The sequence below is a fragment of the Pleurodeles waltl genome, chromosome 3_1 (genome assembly GCF_031143425.1).
Source record: "Pleurodeles waltl isolate 20211129_DDA chromosome 3_1, aPleWal1.hap1.20221129, whole genome shotgun sequence".
NCBI classification, from domain to species: Eukaryota; Metazoa; Chordata; class Amphibia; order Caudata; family Salamandridae; genus Pleurodeles; species Pleurodeles waltl.
The window spans coordinates 1652048744-1652074250 of NC_090440.1; the positions used below are offsets into that span (position 1 = coordinate 1652048744).

General features: G+C 44.7%; 1 protein-coding gene across 1 annotated transcript in view; it reads right to left on the reverse strand.

The window, feature by feature from the left end:
* The window catches only part of LOC138283610 (dynein axonemal heavy chain 11-like), a 2790563-nt gene that overhangs the window by 2661577 nt on the left and 103479 nt on the right, over nucleotides 1-25507 (reverse strand). Inside the window, exons 7-8 of the mRNA XM_069221547.1 lie at nucleotides 20372-20561; nucleotides 6697-6796 (exon numbers count right to left, since the gene is read on the reverse strand). Coding sequence (XP_069077648.1) covers nucleotides 6697-6796; nucleotides 20372-20561 — 290 coding nt within the window. The remainder of the gene's footprint in view (nucleotides 1-6696; nucleotides 6797-20371; nucleotides 20562-25507) is intronic.

Genomic DNA, 25507 nt, shown 5'->3' on the forward strand with positions numbered 1-25507 from the left:
AAGATTGACGCAACTCCGATCTGCGGCTGAAGAAATGACGCGCCGCCGGCTCCGCAGCTGAGAAGCAACGCTCGCAGCAAACGTGACCGAAGAATCGACGCACAGAGCAGGAGAAACGACACGCAGCTTCGCTGACGGAGGCTGGGAAATCACAACCCACGCTACGGGGTTTTCAGATCATCGTGCAGCTCGATTTCCGACTCAAGTACCTCTGTGCGTGGAAAAACAACGCACGGCCTGCCCGGGCCCGAGAGTGCTGACCAGATCGACGCATCGCTCTCCTGCGGGGAGAAGAAATGATGCGCCCGACTCGGCGAAAGGAGAAATGACGCACGGTCTCGCTCGTGAGTGATATCAACACATCGCAAGCCCTTTTTGATGCACACCCGCCCGTTCGGGGTTATTTTTTACACGCAACAGGTACATTTTCATGCTAGCAGCGCTATTGTGGGTTTTAGACTACTTAAAGACTCTTTTTGATTTTTAACTGAGAACTTGACGTGTGTATTATGGATTTTTGTCATTTTGGTCTTGTTTTGTATAGATAAACATTTCCTATTTTTCTAAACCTGTGTTGTATCATTTTGTAGTGTTTTCATTAAGTTACTGTGTGCGTTGGTACAAATACTTTACACCTAGCACTCTGAAGTTAAGCCTACTGCTCTGCCAAGCTACCAAGGGGGTAAGCAGGGGTTAGCTGAGGGTGATTCTCTTTTACCCTGAGTAGAGTGAGGGTCCTTGCCTGAACAGGGGGTAACCTGACTGTAAACCAAAGATCCCATTTCTAACACTGCAAGGTGTCTTTTACCACTTCTGGATTTAACTGCCATTCGTGATCCGCTAAGCGACTGAGTTTGGCTGCCCTGGCATTTAGAAATTCCACCATGTGGTTCAAAACCAGAGAAATGCCCTGGTGTGACTCAAGCACTTCCAGAGACATAGAGCTTTCTGGCACAGGACCCAAACCCCCCTTTGCCCTTCTTGTTGCAGTACTACTTAGCGGTGGTGTTTTCTGTGAGAACCCGCACCAGACTCCCTTTGATGGTTGGCAGGAAGGCATTCATTGCCACCTGGATCACCCGAAACTCCAACAGATTGATGTGTAGCTGGTTTTTCACCAGAGATCAGAGTCCTCTGATCTCCAGCTTACCCAGACCCAGCAGTGAGACACCCTTCATCACTGTCAGCTCTGGAAGGGGTAAGGAGAGGGGTATGCCATTGGCCCAATTGTGTTGAGCTATTTCTACTGCAAATCTTCTGCAGTCTCCTTCAAAATCTAGATGGAATCCAGTAGGTTCATACGGTGCCATGCTTCCTGGCATTTTAGGTCCCACTGAAAAGACCATATGTGCCATTTGGTATTCTCAACCAGGAGAATGCAGGAGATCAGCATTCCCCCGATTCTCAGAGCCATCACATTGAGATCCAGGAAACAGGATGAAACAATGAGATCATATCCTGAATGTCCTCGACTTTTTGGTCCAGGGTAAAGGTGAAACATTGCACCATATCGAGGGGAGCTCTGATAAACAGGAGCATTTCTAAAAGTGACAGGTGTGACTCTGGCACGTTGTTAGTGAACCCTAATGATTTTAGTAGGTTCACCATTGCCCGGAAGTGGTTTACGACTGCCTGTGGTGAGCCCGTCTTCAACAGACAGTCGTCGAGGTAAGAAAAGAATGGGCACCCAAGGGGCACTGGTGAGGCCAAAAGGGAGCACTGTAAAATGGAAAAGATCCTGTCCCACTGTGGACTGCAGATAGCACCTGTGGGCTTTCAGGACAGGAATATGGAAATAAGCATCCTGCAGGTTCCAACAATGCCATAAAATCTCCAGAATCCAGGGCAGATGCAACCCGTGCTTGTGTGAGTATCTTGAATAAATACTTCCACAGGAAGGTGTTAAAATGTATAAAATAGAATAGAGCTGTGTGACCTTCTTCGGCACCAAGAGGTATCAAGATTAACACCCAGGGCCCATTTCCAAAGCAGGAAACCTCTCTATGGCCCCTTTGGACAAAGGCCATGTAATTATTGCAGTAAAATTGACTTTTGGTCTTCCGTATGATGCCCTGGTGGGGGCTGAAAGGTGCAGTGGGGTAGTACGAATTAGGAAGGCGTAGGCCCTGTTGGACAAATTTTGGTACCCATCTATCGGACATTATGGCTTGCAACCCTTAGAGAAAATGGAGGATCCTGTCTCCTATCAGGGTGCTGTCTGTCAGAAAGGACTCACCAAAGCAGTTTTGCAATGGCGGTTGCTAGGGGAGCTATGGAACTGAGCTGTGCGTGGTCCCTGGTGTTCTGAGCTTTGTCGCAGGAAGCCAGGCCTCAACAACGAAAGGGCTAAGAAGTCTGCTGTGCCGGTTGCAGGTTCTGACATTGACTATATGCCAAGCCCCTGATGCATCCCAGAGATGGGCAAAATTGTTGGGGAATCAGTCTGACAGTTGTTGAGAGACACAAGGAGCGAGCTGTGGTACAACTATTCTTAAACAGCTCAAGAGTCGAATCCGCCTCCTCTCCAAAGAGGCAAGAGCCATAAAATATAATATCCTTTAAGGATGTGTGGACATCACCTGAATAACCTGTAGACCTCTTCCAACATGTTGCTGAAGTACCATACTCCTTGCCAATTGTCCAACCCAAAGAATCGGTCATGTCCAGGCCAAACAGGATAACAAATTTTGCTCCATCCCAGCAGCTCTGAATGGCTTGGGCTAAAGACGTCCAGAGGTCTTCTGGGACCACCTGTAAGATCTGACCTAACATGTCTCATAGTCCATGGGTCTAGTGACCAATTAGACAGCTGGCGTTTACGAATGTAAGGCAAGGCTGGCAGTAGAAAACATATGCTTGCCAAAGGTTTCTGTAAACTTGGATTAACATCCAGATAGAGTACAGGCAATGCCTTAGGGTTGACTTTACTGGTAGACATCTGAACGACCGAGCTACCTGGTGTTGGATGCTGCCTAAGAAGGTCAGGGTCACCTGGGGCTGGGTTGTAGTGATGAGCAAACTGACTGTTGACTGGTGGATCAGGACATGGATTTGTTGAAATGCCAAGAGTGTATCTCTCAAAGCCTCATTAAATGCATGTGGGGTTCGGTAGCTGCCTGACCAAGCCGCAAGGTCTCCATTAGAGCATTGGTTTTAGCCTCCCAGACGGGAAGTTGAAGGTCAAGGACCTCTGCTGCCCTTTCAATCACAATAAAAAAATCTCATCAATGGCAGGACCTGGAAGAATGTCTAATCCAGTGTCTTGGAATTCAGAAAAGTGATTGTGTGCACCTTCTCTAGAGATCGATAAAGGCAGGGACGGGTCAGTTCCCACTTGAATGTTTTCTTTCTTCTTTGACCGACCCAAGCACTTCGACAGCCATGAAGATCTGCCACAGGAGCAACTTTGACCAATCATGGCATGGAGTCTTGCGGCGTTTCACAATGTAGAACTTGGCTTTACAATCTCTTATGGTCTTTGGGTTCATCTGGGCAGTCACCACAGGCCCTGGAGTCACAGTCCAACCCCTAAACACACCAGAGGCATACCTGGAGGAGATCTGTTGCAGACCTCAGTTTATGACAGTCCCTACAAGATTTAAAGCCTGTCATTTTAGAAAGGGGGGCACATCTCCTGCATGCTGGTATGATTTTGAATTTTTTTTTAAAAAATATCATTATAGATGTAAGGAGAATAGCTCAGGACCAGCATCTGAAGGTGCAAAAAGCAAGGAATGGATGTCAGTGCGCATGGGTGATGTTCATATGTTAATATGCCCAAATGTCAACTACATGTTTACTATACTTGCCTACTTAAGAATTGCTTGATTTGGGACATTGTGTTTGAGCACTGTGTAACACATGATAGAACATATACAGCAAGTCAGTATCCTGTCAAACGTTTGTCCATTGTTCATAAGTCTGTAGAATGCGAAAGAATATATGTCTTTCCCGTCTCCTTACTGTATAGAACTGGCTAAAAAGAAGGGAGGTGGATTGAGGATAATGACTATGACTAAGGAAGAGAGCAGGATCACCTCTTTCTCTAGTTCGGAAAGAAAGTAAAAATCTTTCACCACTTTCCTCTAATTCTAGAAACACATGTCCTAGTCACTCTTTTTTCTATCCCCTTCACACTTCGTTTGCAGTTTTCCATCAGCAGTAGAAAAGAGAGTTCCATCCTACAACGAGCAATGAATTGCGTGTGAGTACCTCCTCCCTGGCAAAATTATGCATCTTGGATAAAAGTATATACATATAAATGGAGATGCATAGCGCTAGCAGGCAGATAGATTTCTCCACTGACAGTGCATAGAGCAAAGGAAAACGGTACCCCCGGTTTTGTTCCAGAAAGCGAGCTCATTGACTGCCTTTGTGTGTATAATAAACTGACTACATACAATACTTTATTATGTGCAGAGTATACCACTGAAGTAGAAACGGAAAATGTTTCAAGAATCCAGGAAAACAGATACAAATACAGTCAAAGGCAATACGAACAGGTAGACCGAAGTCAAGAAAATGAACAATCAAAAGATAAAGAAGTGCATGTGACCTAAGAAACCACTATGAACAAATTAGGGATTATCAAATTTCAAAGGAGCACATTTTAGGCACGAGCTCTTTTCAAATGATGCCTTTATATACTGATAGAGACAGATGCACAGGTATGCGTAGTGTACTCTCTTGAGTTCACCCCAAAGTATACAGCTTCAGACCACAGTAATAAAATAGATAATACCCAAGAGGTATCCGTGAACTATGAATTGCATAACACAACTGGGGCGTATCTCCATAAAAATATTTAAGCACCACACCTCCACTGCAATAATTCGAGATGCAGAGACAAATGGATCAATCCTTATAGAACGTACCAGGTGTTCCCACAGCCAGAATAGTTTTTGCAATAGCACTGGGGACTGCAGTAGTCAATGCTGCAGTCAGCTGCCATCTTTGGGCACATGATTAATAGTATTAGCTAAATGCTGTGTATGGTTTTGAGGAGAACCTGCAAACCTGCAGGATCAGCAGCAGGAGTGCTGATTGAACAGCAAAGTTTTGGCCTGAGTCAGAGTACTTTAGAAGAGGTTTAGGGAATGGCATGTAGAGAAGCAGATTTGGTGTTTGAAATAGATTTCTGCAATTGAGGCTACTGATCTCTGCCAAGACATTATCAGAGGAAGATTGTGCACACATCATGCATACACGCAGAGCATTGCAAGACATCATGCTCACTGCAGAGTTGGGTGCACTCAAGTGTTTCTGTGGTCATCCAGAGGGGTGCTCCACAACCTGTGTCGGGCACAAGGGGTAGCAGTGGATGAAAGATCTCAAACTCTGGGTTCTTTTTCTCAAACTTAGCCGACTCCATGTGTTAGAACAGCGAGGAGTGGTCAAGCCTTATAAATTGTCATTTCCTGGATGGTGGTCACTAGAGATGTCTGTCTGAGGTTTCTAATACAATGTTATGTCAAGTCTTCTTCTGTGACGTCAATTCCCGTTTGAATCATAAAGATAGAAGGCATTTAAGAATGAAGGGTGCATTGCAACATATCTGTTCCTTTCTATTTTTATTGTCCACTTGTTACTAATTGTGCCCCTGATTCTTGCTCCTTGCTGCCTGGATTCCACTTAGATTTTCTAAAGGATGTGTTGGCTTGTCTCTTTCCTCTTCTGTGATGTTGCTTATCAACTTCTGTATAATCTTAATATTCAGGTAAGAGTTATAAGATTGCAAGTAGTTCTTTTTGCCATTTGAAAACTTTCCTCCTAAGTGGGACCTTCCTAAAGATCCACTTCGTACATTTCACATGTACTATTAAGTGCAGGAAGGCAGTTGTGGATACCGGTAGGAGCTCCTTTGGCAATCAAGAATGAAACTTGACAGACTTCACAACATTCAGTTCTCAGCACACAATGACACTAGAGCAAAGCAGCGCACAACAAAACTGAAATACTTCTGTGTAGTCAACTGTCCCCAACACTCCAAAATAGAATATTGTGCACATTTTAAGCAGTGCTGTATTTCACTAGGGGTGTGCAGAGTTGCAAAATTTCGATCTTACACACTGTTATTCTCATAAATACTCCAATACCTACTTTTCGTAGACAAATAGCTGTCTACGTGCGAGTTATGTTAAAATCAGGAGTTTCCTATCGATTTAAAGTTGTATCAAGTAAAAAGATCACTCAATAAACCCAGTTGTTAAGTCGCAAGGAAAGCGGTTCTAAAGATAACTTGGAAAAAAACAGAACGTCCATTTTCAGTGCAAACTAGAGCTCAAAAGGGAACATTGCCACTTTGCATAGAAAAGTAATGTCAGAGTAGAGAGGAAAAATGGGAAACTATGCAAAATGCAATTCGTCTATGAATCTGGATGACATGACAACTTTCTAGTGCAGTAAAAGTCCGCACGCCCCAATCTTTTATTCTACCAATAAAATTAGCACAAATATGGAACAGTACATTCGTTTTCAAACTATGGATATGATAACAACATGTGATCTCAAAAGTAGCATGCCATATCAATTATTTGCCCATTTTGTCAAGTCAGATAAAATTTACTATAAATCAGAGTTTTATCGAGGCATTTGTGACGGAAAAAGAATGAGCTGAGGAGAGAAAATGGAAATCGCATTTCTGACATTTGAGCAGTATTTCTTTTTAAAGTTTTATTAAATGTTTTGCTACATTACCTTCTTTGACATTCAAGATAAGTTCTCTGAAGCCTGGATAGTAGCTGCTCTCACTCCTCTTCAAGATGGCTATTACCTTCTGGATCTCTGCATTTTTTAACTGAAAATTAGAAAAGCCTGTTTACTTATATACACATTGAACGAACATTTATGTATATAAAAGAGATGCTCATAAATGTTATACATCATTTTTTGTTTCAGTCTCTCATATTGACAGTTCACGGGACCACAATCAACTTTAACATACAATACGATACGATAATACTTTATTTCGGCAGCAAAAAAAGCAGCCATAAAAGCATGATACAAAGCATTAAAACATCAAAAAAATCACAGACTCACGAAATTAATAAACCGTAATAAATAAATATGTGGTAATAGCGGATGATAAGCCAAATTAAATTAATAACACTCCTTAATTAAGTCACCAGAGTAGATATAAAATACGAATTCTAAGGCCTTGACAAAACCCATCAAAAAATTATAGCACACTTTAAAAAAGAACAGATTCTACTGCAAAGAGTGGGGGGTTTAGCTCTTGCAAGTAGATCAGGACAACAGTACATCTTTTGATACCACTTTCCCTTTTTAGAGGAACGAAAAACCTCTTGGAGTAGCCAATAGAAAAGATCAAATGGAGCAGGCTCTACGTCAGTGATACTCATAGTACGGCCCGGGGGCCGCATGCGGCCCTCCTGACTTTTACATGCGGCCCAGCAGCACTGGGCTGCTCTTAGCTAGACTCGGCACTAACATTAAAAAAATGTAAATAAACAGGCAAGCATTTATTTAAGGTGAGTTGAAGGTTAAGAAAAGAGATAAGAGAGGGGTTCTGTACAATGTAACATCAGAAACACCTTCATTTTTAGAGACATATTTGAAGCAAAAATGTAAAAGCATGATCAAGTCTGCTCAAAATTCAAAAAGTGTATTTCATTAACACGCAGAAACTTCACCTTAGTTCACCATATTATATATATCACTGCATTGAAGAAATATATAGTGATAATTTTCTAACCAGAATTTAGAAACATTCACTCCCCCATCTCCCACCCCGACAACAATGCCTTTGGTGAGCTAAGAGGCAAGTCAGATATGTGCACTCTTTCAGTGGCCAAGATTTCAATTATACAAAAACATTATAGTTTATTAAATCAAACACAAAAAGGTTTTGTGCAGCACACATCCTAAAGTCATGCGAGGTCCTCGTATGTGATAATGAACAAAAAGGAGGGAAAGTGAAATAAAACATTTGCTTAGGATCACACAGTTTGGTTAAGTGGAGAAGCCGTGATTATTCCCAAGTTTATGGTTTCACGTTGTGCTATTCAGACACTAGAAGCAGAGCTTTGCGTCCCTTACACCCACTTTACTACGAACCCCCGACTGCCACCGTGCTGCCATCAGTGCGGCCCTCGGTCACATCAAAGACCAAACTCTGCGGCCAACGAGTACCCATGCTCTACGTCGAGGACTTGTCACATGCGCAAATCAACTCGTTGCTAGGATCGAACTGGCCCAAGTGGAAGCTCAGGTGCCACCTCAAAAGGCGGAGCCTAAATCTTGTAAAAGGACTCTATCCCAAGTGACATCTACCCATGTTAAATATGGCTCCATATTGAAGGTTGTTCGGTTATATTCACATACTCCCTCACAGAGTTTTCTTTTAGATCTCTCCTTCCTCTCTATGCTGACGCCTCAAAGTTTTATACACATTCTTGAAATAAACATTAACATACATGAACCACTGAAGTAGACCTTAATTCCTTCGTTACCACATGGGTTTCCTCTGATTTAAAACTGTTGCTCCTGTGAAACACCAATTAAAATATCAATCCTTGTTTAGGAGGAAGCAACTGAGTAGAAATAGCTTCAGCCCCCATACTATAAGACATTCCACACAATCCTCAGTTGTAAATATGCTGAGGAGTAGAATGGAATTTACATCACTCTGATACCCTCGGGTTTGCAAGTGATTTAACAATGCATAAATAAATAACTACACTGAATGCCAAAATGGGATGAAGCTTCCTGCAGCCATTAAAGTGGTGCGCATATTAGTAATCCGCACGGAAGGAAAGGGCCACACATATTGGTGAACATCTTGGCACACCTCCATTCTGATATCAAGATATTATGTCATAATGAAATGATTTTTATAAAGCACACTATCACACTGGGGTTTTCTGGAGATGAAAAATAACGTAGACTAGACTGGGTTCATAAGTTTTTGAAAACGTAAGGTTTTTAAATTTGTCTGGAAGGAAACATTGTTGGAACAGAAATTAAGGTGTTTGGTAGCTTATTCCATAGCTGAGGTCCGCAAGTGAAAAAGGCACGACCACCAGTCTACAAACATTTGGGAACTTTTAGAAGAAAATAGTGTTCTGAGGTATATTTGAATCCTCCTGGATGTAAAATCCAGGCCATATCGTACAGGATCTGATAAACTATACCGAGAGCTATAAATAGTGCACTTTTTTTAATAAGACGCCAGTACAGGGCCTTACAATTGGGAGAGGCTGAACTGGATCTAAAATGTCCTACCACCAACCTGGCTGCTTATTTTAAATGAAATACAAACAAGGCAAGAGGGATGTGTTCAAATTAAGATACAGGCTAATGAAGTAGTCCAATCTTGAGCCAAATTTGTCTGAGACAGCTAAGGATCTGAATTCCATCCCTAAATAAGGCAGAATGGCTTGCAGATGGTGAATATATAAGGTATAGTTTGAAATTACTGCAGACACTTGACAGTCCATCTAGAGGGCCACAAGATTACTTGGCAGTCCATCTGGAGGGCCACAAGACCCTTGCCAGGACAGACAGATTTTGTTACATCATCTGACCAGTGCTGTCCAGGTGGTTAATATTTAGGTATTCAGGCAAGGCAGGGAGTGCAACAGAAAAACAAGAAATTATTTTATTAACCATTTCAAAGGGGCTGATGCTTCATAAGTTGGAGTGACTCTGTAATAAGCTGAGTATTTTACGTACAGCAGACAGCATTTCAGTCCGTTTGTAGTGGCTAAAGAAAGTTGGAATATACCTTACCACTGGGAAGGCAAAGGGTTTCAGAGTTTTTTGCCACCCCCCCTCCCAAAGCAGACTGCATAAATGTCACCTTGCCCCGTTCAAAGATGATGTTAATAGTGACGACATGCTGTCTGTATTCTTAATGTAGACGAAAACATGTACAAATACAAAATACCTGTCAAGGTTGCAGCAACTTCTCAAAATTTGTCAATTTCCTAGTGTTCTAGAGATTAGTAAATCTAGTGAGCATAATGCTCTCTTTTATAGCAGTATGTCACAGTACTGTTTGTTGTTTTCCCTATGTACGTTGTAGTTGAAGTGTGTCTACCATCTCTAATGCACCCTTAATTAGAGAGAGTGCTTGCGTTTCAGTGTACTAAAAAGGAAGTGTAAAGAAATGGCTCCCTGTTGCAGTTACCCCCCCACTTTTTGCCTGATACTGATGCTGACTTGACTGAGAAGTGTGCTGGGACCCTGCTAACCAGGCCCCAGCACCAGTGTTCCTTCACCTAAAATGTACCATTGTATCCACAATTGGCACACCCTGGCATTCAGATAAGTCCCTTGTAACTGGTACTTCTAGTACCAAGGGCCCTGATGCCAAGGAAGGTCTCTAAGGGCTGCAGCATGTCTTATGCCACCCTAGAGACCCCTCACTCAGCACAGACACACTGCTTACAAGCCTGTGTGTGCTAGTGAGAACAAAATGAGTAAGTCGACATGGCACTCCCCTCAGGGTGCCATGCCAGCCTCTCACTGCCTATGCAGTATAGGTAAGACACCCCTCTAGCAGGCCTTACAGCCCTAAGGCAGGGTGCACTATACCATAGGTGAGGGTACCAGTGCATGAGCACTGTGCCCCTACAGTGTCTAAACAAAACCTTAGACATTGTAAGTGCAGGGTAGCCATAAGAGTATATGGTCTGGCAGTCTGTTTTACACGAACTCCACAGCACCATAATGGCTACACTGAAAACTGGGAAGTTTGGTATCAAACTTCTCAGCACAATAAATGCACACTGATGCCAGTGTACATTTTATTGTAAAATACACCACAGAGGGCACCTTAGAGGTGCCCCCTGAAACTTAACCGACTATCTGTGTAGGCTGACTAGTTTTAGCAGCCTGCCACAAACCGAGACATGTTGCTGGCCCCATGGGGAGAGTGCCTTTGTCACTCTGAGGCCAGTAACAAAGCCTGCACTGGGTGGAGATGCTAACACCTCTCCCAGGCAGGAATTGTCACACCTGGCGGTGAGCCTCAAAGGCTCACCTCCTTTGTGCCAACCCAGCAGGACACTCCAGCTAGTGGAGTTGCCCGCCCCCTCCGGCCAGGCCCCACTTTTGGCGGCAAGGCCGGAGAAAATAATGAGAAAAACAAGGAGGAGTCACTGGCCAGTCAGGACAGCCCCTAAGGTGTCCTGAGCTGAGGTGACTCTAACTTTTAGAAATCCTCCATCTTGCAGATGGAGGATTCCCCCAATAGGGTTAGGATTGTGTCCCCCTCCCCTTGGGAGGAGGCACAAAGAGGGTGTACCCACCCTCAGGGCTAGTAGCCATTGGCTACTAACCCCCCCAGACCTAAACACGCCCTTAAATTTAGTATTTAAGGGCTTCCCTGAACCTAAGAATTTAGATTCCTGCAACTACAAGAAGAAGGACTGCCTAGCTGAAAACCCCTGCAGCGGAAGACCAGAAGACGACAACTGCCTTGGCTCCAGAAACTCACCGGCCTGTCTCCTGCCTTCCAAAGATCCTGCTCCAGCGACGCTTTCCAAAGGGACCAGCGACCTCGACATCCTCTGAGGACTGCCCCTGCTTCGAAAAGACAAGAAACTCCCGAGGACAGCGGACCTGCTCCAAGAAAAGCTGCAACTTTGTTTCCAGCAGCTCCAAAGAACCCTGCAAGCTCCCCGCAAGAAGCGTGAGACTTGCAACACTGCACCCGGCGACCCCGACTCGGCTGGTGGCGATCCAACACCTCAGGAGGGACCCCAGGACTACTCTGATACTGTGAGTACCAAAACCTGTCCCCCCTGAGCCCCCACAGCGCCGCCTGCAGAGGGAATCCCGAGGCTTCCCCTGACCGCGACTCTTTGAACCTAAAGTCCCGACGCCTGGGAGAGACCCTGCACCCGCAGCCCCCAGGACCTGAAGGACCGGACTTTCACTGGAGGAGTGACCCCCAGGAGTCCCTCTCCCTCGCCCAAGTGGAGGTTTCCCCGAGGAATCCCCCCCTTGCCTGCCTGCAGCGCTGAAGAGATCCCGAGATCTCTCATAGACTAACATTGAAAACCCGACGCTTGTTTCTACACTGCACCCGGCCGCCCCCGCGCCGCTGAGGGTGAAATTTCTGTGTGGACTTGTGTCCCCCCCGGTGCCCTACAAAACCCCCCTGGTCTGCCCTCCGAAGACGCGGGTACTCACCTGCAAGCAGACCGGAACCGGGGCACCCCCTTCTCTCCATTCTAGCCTATGTGTTTTGGGCACCACTTTGAACTCTGCACCTGACCGGCCCTGAGCTGCTGGTGTGGTGACTTTGGGGTTGCTCTGAACCCCCAACGGTGGGCTACCTTGGACCAAGAACTAAGCCCTGTAAGTGCCTTACTTACCTGGTAAAACTAACAAATACTTACCTCCCCTAGGAACTGTGAAAATTGCACTAAGTGTCCACTTTTAAAACAGCTATTTGTGAATAACTTGAAAAGTATACATGCAATTTTGATGATTTGAAGTTCCTAAAGTACTTACCTGCAATACCTTTCGAATGAGATATTACATGTAGAATTTGAACCTGTGGTTCTTAAAATAAACTAAGAAAAGATATTTTTCTATATAAAAACCTATTGGCTGGATTTGTCTCTGAGTGTGTGTATCTCATTTATTGTCTATGTGTATGTACAACAAATGCTTAACACTACTCCTTGGATAAGCCTACTGCTCGACCACACTACCACAAAATAGAGCATTAGTATTATCTATTTTTACCACTATTTTACCTCTAAGGGGAACCCTTGGACTCTGTGCATGCTATTCCTTACTTTGAAATAGCACATACAGAGCCAACTTCCTACATTGGTGGATCAGCGGTGGGGTACAAGACTTTGCATTTGCTGGACTACTCAGCCAATACCTGATCACACGACAAATTCCAAAATTGTCATTAGAAATTGATTTTTGCAATTTGAAAAGTTTTCTAAATTCTTAAAAGTCCTGCTAGGGCCTTGTGTGTTAAGTCCCTGTTTAGCATTGTCTTTTAGAGTTTAAAAGTTTGTTAAAAGTTTGAATTAGATTCTAGAACCAGTTGTAGATTCTTAAAAAGTATTCCAACTTTTAGAAGCAAAATGTCTAGCACAGATGTGACTGTGGTGGAACTCGACACCACACCTTACCTCCATCTTAAGATGAGGGAGCTAAGGTCACTCTGTAAAATAAAGAAAATAACAATGGGCCCCAAACCTACCAAAATACAGCTCCAGGAGCTTTTGGCAGAGTTTGAAAAGGCCAACCCCTCTGAGGGTGGCAACTCAGAGGAAGAGGATAGTGACTTGGAGGACAATTCCCCCCTACCAGTCCTATCTAGGGAGGACAGGGTCCCTCAAACCCTGACTCCTAAAATAATAGTCAGAGATGCTGGTTCCCTCACAGGAGAGACCAACACCTCTGAAATCACTGAGGATAGCCCCAGTGAAGAGGACATCCAGTTAGCCAGGATGGCCAAAAGATTGGCTTTGGAAAGACAGATCCTAGCCATAGAAAGGGAAAGAAAAGAGATGGGCCTAGGTCCCATCGATGGTGGCAGCAACCTAAATAGGGTCAGAGATTCTCCTGACATCCTAAAAATCCCCAAAGGGATTGTAACAAAATATGAAGATGGTGATGACATCACCAAATGGTTCACAGCTTTTGAGAGGGCTTGTGTAACCAGAAAAGTAAACAGATCTCACTGGGGTGCTCTCCTTTGGGAAATGTTCACTGGAAAGTGTAGGGATAGACTCCTCACACTCTCTGGAAAAGATGCAGAATCTTATGACCTCATGAAGGGTACCCTGATTGAGGGCTTTGGATTCTCCACTGAGGAGTATAGAATTAGATTCAGGGGGGCTCAAAAATCCTCGAGCCAGACCTGGGTTGATTTTGTAGACTACTCAGTAAAAACACTAGATGGTTGGTTAACTGGAAATGAAGTGTGTGACTATGTTGGGCTTTATAATTTGTTTATGAAAGAACACATTTTAAGTAACTGCTTCAATGAAAAGTTGCATCAGTATCTGGTAGACCTAGGTCCAATTTCTCCCCAAGAATTGGGAAAGAAGGCAGACCACTGGGTCAAGACTAGGGTAACCAAAACTTCCACTGGGGGTGACCAAAAGAAAGGGGTTACAAAAACTCCCCAGGAGAAAGTGGGTAACACTAGAAACAAAGAAAAAGAGTCCTCTGTAGGCCCCCAAAAACCAGAACAGGTGGGTGGGCCCCAAGACACAACCCAAAACAAAGGTGGGTACCAGGGTAAGAACTGGGATGCCACTAAGGCATGGTGCCACAACTGTAAGCAGTCTGGGCACCACACCAAGGACACTTCTTGTCCCAAAAACAAACCCCAGAACAAAATTCCTGGGGTAACCAGTGTAGCCATGGGAGATGACTCCTCAGATGAGGAGGTCTTCCTAGCCTTCAACTGGAAACAGGGCCCAACAGGTGAGTTGGAGATTCCAGAGGGAAGTAGACACTTTCACCACCTACTGGTGAATGGAATCCCAACCACTGCCCTGAGAGACACTTGTGCCAGTCACACTATTGTGCATGACAGGCTGGTGCTCTCAAACCAGTACATCCCAGGTGAGACTGCCAGGGTAAGAGTTAGCCTAGACAGGGTCACTAAGAGGCCTGTGGCTTTAGTACCCATAGAAGTGGGTGGCACTCTTAGCTGGAGAAGGGTAGTAGTCAGTACAGACCTCCCCCTTGATTGTCTCCTTGGAAATGACTACCCAGAGGTTAGTCAGAGCTCCAGAGAGGAACTGGTCCAGTGCCAGTCCTCTCCCAAGGATTCTGGAAGTCCTGCCTCTGCAGTAAATGCAAGCAGGCCCCAGAAGAAGAAGAAAAGAAAACAGAGTAGGAAGGGTGGACAACCTTTAGCCAAGGTTACAGCAAGTCAAGGAGATTCTGCTCCAGTAGGGGAGAACTCCAAAAATGGCCCTGATAAAGTCCAACCTGACCCACAAGAAGTCCTGGCTAGTCAGGCAACTGTTAAACCTGAGTGGGTGGCTCCTCAGCTAACAGAAGAAAGAGTGGAAGCAGGGTGTTTACTACAAGATGTGGTAACCCCCCACTCCAATACAGCAGACAGGCAACCTGAACCCAAAGAAGCCTGTAACTTAGCCCCTTCCCTTTTAGGTGAAGAGCTAAAGGTGTGGTTCTGGGCACTGACAGCTGTCAGTGGCCTCTGCTGGGTGTTAGCCTTTGTGGCTGCACTGTCCTTGGCATGGTGGTCAGACCCCATGCCAAATAGCAAGTTAGGCCCCCTGACCCTGTTGGTCATGGTGGGGTTACTCCAGCTCTGGGTAACCTCTTTGGGTAAGCTAGGGATGACCCTGGCTAAGATAAGATTAGCAGAGGTGGATACCTCTAAACCCAAAATAAAAAGAATGGGTGGAGACATTGAAGAAGCAGACAAGAGGCAATTCAGACTAGGTCCTATCACTGTGGAAGTGGGTCAGTTCCCCAAAGGGAATGACCTGAACAGAAGGATGTAAGGCAGAGTAGGCCCTGCAACTAACCAGCCTATTTCTCCTACTCTTCCTCGCCTGACAGACTAGGAAGACTCTCCCAGCTTGGGCTGAGTCTCCTGGCCTGTGGGCTGGGGGGGGCTTGTGTAAAGAAATGGCTCCCTGTTGCAGTTACCCCCCCACTTTTTGCCTGATACTGATGCTGACTTGACTGAGAAGTGTGCTGGGACCCTGCTAACCAGGCCCCAGCACCAGTGTTCCTTCACCTAAAATGTACCATTGTATCCACAATTGGCACACCCTGGCATTCAGATAAGTCCCTTGTAACTGGTACTTCTAGTACCAAGGGCCCTGATGCCAAGGAAGGTCTCTAAGGGCTGCAGCATGTCTTATGCCACCCTAGAGACCCCTCACTCAGCACAGACACACTGCTTACAAGCCTGTGTGTGCTAGTGAGAACAAAATGAGTAAGTCGACATGGCACTCCCCTCAGGGTGCCATGCCAGCCTCTCACTGCCTATGCAGTATAGGTAAGACACCCCTCTAGCAGGCCTTACAGCCCTAAGGCAGGGTGCACTATACCATAGGTGAGGGTACCAGTGCATGAGCACTGTGCCCCTACAGTGTCTAAACAAAACCTTAGACATTGTAAGTGCAGGGTAGCCATAAGAGTATATGGTCTGGCAGTCTGTTTTACACGAACTCCACAGCACCATAATGGCTACACTGAAAACTGGGAAGTTTGGTATCAAACTTCTCAGCACAATAAATGCACACTGATGCCAGTGTACATTTTATTGTAAAATACACCACAGAGGGCACCTTAGAGGTGCCCCCTGAAACTTAACCGACTATCTGTGTAGGCTGACTAGTTTTAGCAGCCTGCCACAAACCGAGACATGTTGCTGGCCCCATGGGGAGAGTGCCTTTGTCACTCTGAGGCCAGTAACAAAGCCTGCACTGGGTGGAGATGCTAACACCTCTCCCAGGCAGGAATTGTCACACCTGGCGGTGAGCCTCAAAGGCTCACCTCCTTTGTGCCAACCCAGCAGGACACTCCAGCTAGTGGAGTTGCCCGCCCCCTCCGGCCAGGCCCCACTTTTGGCGGCAAGGCCGGAGAAAATAATGAGAAAAACAAGGAGGAGTCACTGGCCAGTCAGGACAGCCCCTAAGGTGTCCTGAGCTGAGGTGACTCTAACTTTTAGAAATCCTCCATCTTGCAGATGGAGGATTCCCCCAATAGGGTTAGGATTGTGTCCCCCTCCCCTTGGGAGGAGGCACAAAGAGGGTGTACCCACCCTCAGGGCTAGTAGCCATTGGCTACTAACCCCCCCAGACCTAAACACGCCCTTAAATTTAGTATTTAAGGGCTTCCCTGAACCTAAGAATTTAGATTCCTGCAACTACAAGAAGAAGGACTGCCTAGCTGAAAACCCCTGCAGCGGAAGACCAGAAGACGACAACTGCCTTGGCTCCAGAAACTCACCGGCCTGTCTCCTGCCTTCCAAAGATCCTGCTCCAGCGACGCTTTCCAAAGGGACCAGCGACCTCGACATCCTCTGAGGACTGCCCCTGCTTCGAAAAGACAAGAAACTCCTGAGGACAGCGGACCTGCTCCAAGAAAAGCTGCAACTTTGTTTCCAGCAGCTCCAAAGAACCCTGCAAGCTCCCCGCAAGAAGCGTGAGACTTGCAACACTGCACCCGGCGACCCCGACTCGGCTGGTGGCGATCCAACACCTCAGGAGGGACCCCAGGACTACTCTGATACTGTGAGTACCAAAACCTGTCCCCCCTGAGCCCCCACAGCGCCGCCTGCAGAGGGAATCCCGAGGCTTCCCCTGACCGCGACTCTTTGAACCTAAAGTCCCGACGCCTGGGAGAGACCCTGCACCCGCAGCCCCCAGGACCTGAAGGACCGGACTTTCACTGGAGGAGTGACCCCCAGGAGTCCCTCTCCCTCGCCCAAGTGGAGGTTTCCCCGAGGAATCCCCCCCTTGCCTGCCTGCAGCGCTGAAGAGATCCCGAGATCTCTCATAGACTAACATTGAAAACCCGACGCTTGTTTCTACACTGCACCCGGCCGCCCCCGCGCCGCTGAGGGTGAAATTTCTGTGTGGACTTGTGTCCCCCCCGGTGCCCTACAAAACCCCCCTGGTCTGCCCTCCGAAGACGCGGGTACTCACCTGCAAGCAGACCGGAACCGGGGCACCCCCTTCTCTCCATTCTAGCCTATGTGTTTTGGGCACCACTTTGAACTCTGCACCTGACCGGCCCTGAGCTGCTGGTGTGGTGACTTTGGGGTTGCTCTGAACCCCCAACGGTGGGCTACCTTGGACCAAGAACTAAGCCCTGTAAGTGCCTTACTTACCTGGTAAAACTAACAAATACTTACCTCCCCTAGGAACTGTGAAAATTGCACTGTGTCCACTTTTAAAACAGCTATTTGTGAATAACTTGAAAAGTATACATGCAATTTTGATGATTTGAAGTTCCTAAAGTACTTACCTGCAATACCTTTCGAATGAGATATTACATGTAGAATTTGAACCTGTGGTTCTTAAAATAAACTAAGAAAAGATATTTTTCTATATAAAAACCTATTGGCTGGATTTGTCTCTGAGTGTGTGTATCTCATTTATTGTCTATGTGTATGTACAACAAATGCTTAACACTACTCCTTGGATAAGCCTACTGCTCGACCACACTACCACAAAATAGAGCATTAGTATTATCTATTTTTACCACTATTTTACCTCTAAGGGGAACCCTTGGACTCTGTGCATGCTATTCCTTACTTTGAAATAGCACATACAGAGCCAACTTCCTACAGGAAGTCACAGTGCTTTTTTTTAATTAATGATCTTGATGCAATGCTTTTACTAATGATTTTTCTAAATTCGCCATTATAAGGAGAGATACAGGTGTTTTTTTTCCAAATGCTATAAAATGTTAGTATTTCATGTAAAATCCCATGAAGACAAGTGATACTGTGTCAAAGTACATTGCTCCACATTTTCATGAATGAATCATGTGATGCTTGTTTACTGCATGTTTTATATGCTTAGAGGTACTGTAAACATTTAATAAGATTAGTTTTGAAACAGAACTCAGATTGTGCCTCCTACCAGACAACTTCTGCTTCTAAAGGGGGAGGGAGCACTCTGCTTAGCATAACAACACACAATTCGTCCAAATGCAATGTGGTAAATGTGGGTCATGTTAGCGCTCACTTTAGTATTCACCATTGTTGGTGCAGCCACTGCTATGCATCTCTAGACATGTGTTTCAGGATATTTGTCCTTCTTTAGTAGAGCACAACCCTTTAAATCTGGGGGTGGTAGTAATGCTGTGGACAATCTTCTCTGGTTTCTGAAAAAGCACAAGTGCATCCCCTATGAGCTTGTCAGTACAATAAGTAAACAAGGAGCAAGTCACAAAATGAAGGAGGTAGCACACTGCCTGGCATACCATAACACAGTGCACCCAGATGCATTGTGGTAAAGGCTGTGCATGATAACACTCACTTTAGTTGAAGGTCTTTAGTATTCGCCATTCTTGGTGAAGCCACTTCTGGCATCACTAAGCAAGTGTTTCATGATATTTGATCTTCTTCAGTAGAGTGTAACCCTTTAAATTTGGGGGTGCTGGCAATGCTGCTCACAGCCTTCCCAGGATTCTGTACTACTCCCACTACTCGTGGAGCACAGTTGTAACCCAACAAGCTTGTCAGCTCAATAACTCAACAAGAAGCCACTCACAAAAGCAGGGGGGCACATTGCCTGGCTGCACAGTTCTGTTTTGTCATGTGGGCTCTCATATCCTAATGAGGCTGCTAGAGTTGGGCGACAGTATCACCTAAATTGTGGGGAGCTGAGTCCAATCCCACACCATGTGACAACTGTCTGCCTAATCCATTTCCGGCCAAATAACAACACCTCATCTCTGCCGAACAGCAGGGATGATTGTAGCAACTGGGTGCATGACAAGAATGACTTCTCAGGGAAATTGTAGTGTATATGATCTCATCCTTTTCTCAGTTACATAAGTCTGACACATAAAAGACAGACAGAGGCAGAGAATGGTTCAATAAGATTTATTGAAACAACAGCATCTTAGATAAAGTTATGAATTGCATTAATTAGAATGATGAAACATGCTAGAAGCAAAATGGTGATGAGAAAAGTGAAACACAAGATAAGTCACACCATACTGCCACTATGCGTAATTTATGTGGTTCCTACCTAAGCTATGTTGGAGCACAGCATGATAAGCCCTATCCCACCCTTCAAGTTTCCTCCCTTGGAAGACATCATCCCCCAAACCTCAGCAAAGAAGCCTGTTGTCTAGAGAGACACCATCCCCATGTAGGCCAGGGAACCAGTAGTCTCAGGAAGCGGCAGTAGCAAACTAAATCAGCATGCAGTCATGGTCATCTGGCTGGAATCTCCATCTAATGTGCATGGGACAGAGAAGTGTTTTTATAATAAAATAGCTGATGTTCTAAGAAAATGTCCCCACGTAAGATGTGTATATTTCTGTGAATGTTGGAGACCCAGTGTACCACTTTGCTGGCAACCCTATCTTGTTGCAACCTTGAGGAAAGCACAAAGTGAAAAGAATGTCTTGCTAAGAAACGCAATGCTTTCCTAGGCGAAAGAACAGCTAGATAAAGAAAATAAAACAGCACCACGAATGTGGCCGATTTTAAAATAACAAAAATATAGCAGAATAAAATGTAACTGGGATAAAGGGTACAAGTGGCAGGACTAGTTGCTAAAATAACGTGCCTGTAGACATTACTAAAATGGCTATCCAACAGTTTATGAGGAAAAAAGTGTAACATGTGAGGGAGATGGAAAGCAAAAAAAATCACTTCTACCTAGGAAAATTAAATTAATGAAAACCATTTCACCTGATTGTAAATGCTGAGCAAGTTGTCCCTTTGCATGAGCCAGAAATCTAATTCAACAGAAGGTCCTGGGTGTTCTCCTTGTAAAATCATTTGTGCTGAATCTCGTCTGAGTACATCGGATATCTGATGTGTCCACTGGATAACCATAGTTTCAAAAGAATATAATGCTACTCTTTCACCGAAATGAGCTCTGAATGGAGAACAAAACATTGATTATAATTCTGCTGTGTTTGAAAAGGGGCATCAATGCAGAACCATACACAGAAGAGATATTTTGAATGCAAATGAAAACTAGATATGATACAAAGTCAATGATATTTAAGATTAACTGGAGTACGCCAACAAGCTTTACATGCCAAGATGTTAATTGTCTACTAAGGAATTGTTGTTTGGGTATACAATAATTCAATAACGCTGACAATTCATTAGTGTAAAATACACATTTAAATGCTTTTTATGCTTTAATTTATTTTCTGTCATTACTCAACAGTATTGATTCTATCCAAAAAGGGAAGTAAAGTTACTGAGCTCGAATAATAGTTTTCTGTTATGGTTATTCTCTCTGAATCCATAAACAATAGAATACCCCCGCTCATGTGTGGACCACCGAAACACAGTTTTGTAAAAAGCAATTGCCATTGGCCAATTATAGAGTATTTGACTCAACATACCACTGAACAAAGCCCAGTTAAAACCCAAAATAAAGGGAAATGTGTTCTCTATCTGGCTGAGCACATATAGTGCACCTTTAAAAATGTCTAAGGCCAAACTTCCTACCCTGCAGTGCAGGGTCAGTGAGGCAGCTCGTTTTGGAGGAAATACAGTGGCAAACAACGGTATGGTCATCCTTTACTCCTTTACAGACTTTCCATCAACGCATTTGGGAAAGACGGAGAGACTGGCAGGTTGTTTACAGATTCAGAGAAATACCCATGAGAGAGAACTAAGGTTACAGAAGTTCCTTCTCTGTCTTAGGGTCATCTCTGATATCCGTACACAGTACAATAGAATAGCAGGTTACTATGTGCGCAGTCCCAGAGGAGGGTTCCAAAGGCAAAGAAGAAGAGAGAGAGAAAAGGGACTCATGTACAAATGTCAGGTGTTTGCGATTCGCAAATTGTGAATCTTAGTGACTCATAATTTGCGAGTCACAAATCCTGATGTACAAAAGTGCCTCAGACACTGTTAGCGATTCCCTCATGGGTTGCAAGGGACCTGCCTAATTAATATTCTTGAGGCAGGTCGCAAATTGCAACCTATTTGAGAATTGCCACACTCACAGGAATGGTGGCCTGCTGGGGTCAGCAGACCACCATGTCTCTGAGTGCTTTTTAAAAAAAGCCTGTTTTCCTTGAAGGAAAATGGGTGCATTTCAAAAATAAAAATGAAATGTTTAAGTTTCATTTTTTCAGAGCAGGCAGTGGCCATTGAGACCACTGCCTACTCTGAAAAATGTTTTGCTCCCATTTACAAAGAGGAAGCTGTCTCTTGGGGTCCCCTTCCCATCTGTGAATGGGTTAACACCAGTATGAAATTGATGCTAACTGCGATTGTTTTGCATTCACAGTCACAGTCATACATACCACTGCAACTCGCAATTAGGAAGGGAAACCCCTGGCACACACTTTCTAATTGTGTTTCGCAAACCTATAAATAGATTACTGAATCACACAACAGCATTTGTACATACCAAAATGTTTTTTTCTGTGCGCAAACGGCCGGATTCTGCGAATCGGGCAATTTGCACACAGAAAAAAAGCTTTGTACATCAGGCCCTAAATTTCATAGGCAAATAAATTGTGCAATCAGGTCTTAACTACCAGAGTATCAGTCCTTGAGTCTAAGTCAACATAGTAATGATTGGTGAAAGTGTGCACTGACCTTTAGGTTGCTGCTCTGTAAATTTTTGTAACTGGCACATTTCACATCAAGGCAACAGTAGCAACCTTTCCGCACGCATGACACTATCCATGTAGCTATGTTTTGCTTAGATGAAGCCATACCAGTACAGATTGCTCAGTATTTACAAAGATTGTTTTGTTTTTAATAACTTAGCATTTGTCCAAGTAGTTTTTTAGAGCTCACTTCACATCTAGAGTATTGAGTGATCTTTCTGCACAAGAGGCATGTTTTGAAAAGAGAGTTGGGATTTTATGTTGCACGTTGGTATGGAAATACTATACCACTAATGGGGCCTTATTACGGTGGAAAACCAAATATGCTGCCTCCAAACACAGAACTTGATGCTCACTCCCTTGTCTGGCCAACATTAAAGCCACAAGAAAAACTACCTTTAGGGACATGTTATGTAAATCTGCTTTTATGGATGGGCTCAAATGGAAGGCCCGTTAATTTGGAAAGAATCAAATTAAGCTCCCATGGAGAAGAGGGTTTTCTCAGAAGTGGGAAGTCTTTCTTTAGACCTTCAAGGAAACCCTCAATGTGTGGGATGGCAAAAAAAATTCTTAAGAAGGACACTTCCTATAGGCAGTGATTACAGCCAAATACACTTTGATGGAATAGAAGTGAAGGGTACATTTTGCCAAATGAGGAAGCTACACTAAAACTGTCTCATCTTGACATGGTTTGGGATCCACATGCACTGAAGGCACCATGCACAGATTCCCTTCCACTTGAAAGCATAAGAGAACAGCAGCAGCCCATCTGTGAGGGCTGGGGGCCCATGCCCCCACCTTTTTCATGATGTGAAGAGTGTCTGTCAGGCTGAACAAAAGTCAGCCTGACAGACACTCTTCTGGTTCAGGTCAGGCAGCCAGGAGCTGGACATGCACTAGATGTACAGACTCCTGGCTGCCTGAGCTTAACTTTGTTGGGCTGGACGTGAGCTCTTCAGCCTAGCAAAGGTGCCTTAAGGCCCTCCCCCTCATGGCGAGGGGGAGCATCAGTCATTGCTTCGAACCTGGGCACTTCAGTTTGAAGCCCTGAAGTGCCCAGGGCAGTGTCAATCAGTGACCCCTCGTCGCAAAGTGGGGTGGGTTCTTCAGTCTCACTGACTCCATCCCACTCTGTGATAAGATTGGGACTGCTGCCTTCCCTCAAAGATCAGCCAATGAGGGAAGGCAGCATTCCCAACCCTCCTGGGGCCTTTGAGGCTTCCTTGTCAGAGGTGCTGCTCTTGAGGTAAGTTTTATGTTTGGTGCGTGCATGCCTGCATATATGAATGTATGTGTTTTGTTAGTGAGCGTTGTGAATGGGTTTATGAGTGAGTGTGTGTATGAATGGGTGTGAGTGAAGCGTATGTGTGCATGTGTATTCTCCCCCCTTCCCACGTAAAATTACTGGCCGCACCAGTGAGAGGAGGGAGTGGGTGCCCTTTTCACTTTTTCCACGATGTCCATGCTGTCATCAGGAAGATTCATATAGCATTATATCAGGCACTCAAGAGCCAGGTTGCCAAATCAGTGAGTGTAGGCTGGGGTGAAATATTTTCTCCGACATCGCAGTGAGCAAATTTGGCTTGTGCATGGAGGTTGCAGTGACAGGTGAAGCAGATCCAGATATCACCTTTTTATTGGCTAGTCCAGAGCAAATAGGACCATTGTCATTTTGCACTGCATCATCCTGATGATGACTTTGGGAAGCAGGGGTATTAGAGAAAAAATATAATCAAACATCCTTTACCACACCCTCAGCAGAGATATCTCCCAAGTGAGCTCCTCTTGAAGGCTGGGGACTAGAAAATGCATGATTCCATGCTGCCAAGAAAAGATGAGACTTATCTTACTGATATGGCTGGTGTGGTAATCAGAAAAAAAATCTTGGAAGATACAGATGACACCTTGATGAACATCTCACTGTAAGGCATCGCAGGCATCTCTAGTAGCCAGGTCAAACAAACCTTTTGCTGCTCTTATGGTTTGGCCGGAAACTAACATTCCCATTATCTTCCCTGGTAAATCTGCCAAAGAGCAATTCATTCTAGAGATTCCTCTAGTTCTCTAAAGAATGACCCAATAATTCTGTAAAACTAGCAACCATTAAAGCAGAACCTAATGTTGTGCAGACTTTCCTTCCCACCGCATCGCTCCATTTTCTTTCCTTTTCCAGAGGAGTGATAAAGGTGGAACTCAACATGTTTTAGCACTTCTTATCTGCAGACACCACAAGAGAATCAGGAGAATGTGTTTCTTTCAAAGGAAAATGGGTTTGAATCAGGAGTTCTGTATTTCATGACTTGTCATCTATTCTAGGTTTGATGAATGGCAGAGCCAGTAATCTTTGCATTGTTTTATTCAAAAGACCTGACATCAAGACTACCATGGGTCTAGCCTGTGGTTCAAGAAGCAAAGTTGCAAAAATATTGGAGGTTTTGTAAACTGGTGCAGACACTTGTGGCTCTGTTGCTGACCTCATGGAAGGAAACGGCTTTATCCACTGGTGAAATTCTATGAGGAGGAGACTCTAATGATCTGGCAGACAGTTCACTCAGGTCTGAAGGGGAGGACAAACATCTTCTAGGAAGAGTATGTGACCTTGCTCCTTGTGGTGAAAAAACTCCCTCTCCTTTGAAAGACAAAAGTGACAATCATTTTTCTTTTATTTCACTACCTCAACATCAAAATAATACAGTTTTGGTGGAATCTTTTCCTTGTTATTCTCTGTTCCTGTCTATGTTGAGAAGCAGCGTAATGAGTTTGTGAAATCTGAGACACTACAGGGGTCAAAAACACTTGGGACAGCATGGCAGTAGGAAATTAATCCTTATGGCACCTGACTCAAAAGAGTTGTCTCCGGCTGCTGGAATGGACGGGGGCTCTTCAGTAAAGGGTTTCAGCTCTGGAAAAGCCAGACAAGTTTTTGACACACTCAATATCAAATGCCTCATCATCGAGTCCCTCAACATTGATTGCCACAGCATCAGACAGGAACATAAATGCCAGCAACTCAAGAATCAGCCCTTTGGTCACACCATTGGCAGAAGTTGAGGGTGGCCACTCTCTTGTGCACAATGAGGCTGAATTACCTACTTCTCCTTGCTTTGTCATAAGGTGAATTCCCTTGTGGTCCCATAGACACCTATATAGAATCCAAAGCATAATGTACACTTTGTGATGGAATCCTAGAAGGCAGACAACACACATCATGTTTGCCAGGTTTGTTTCTTCCATATAATGA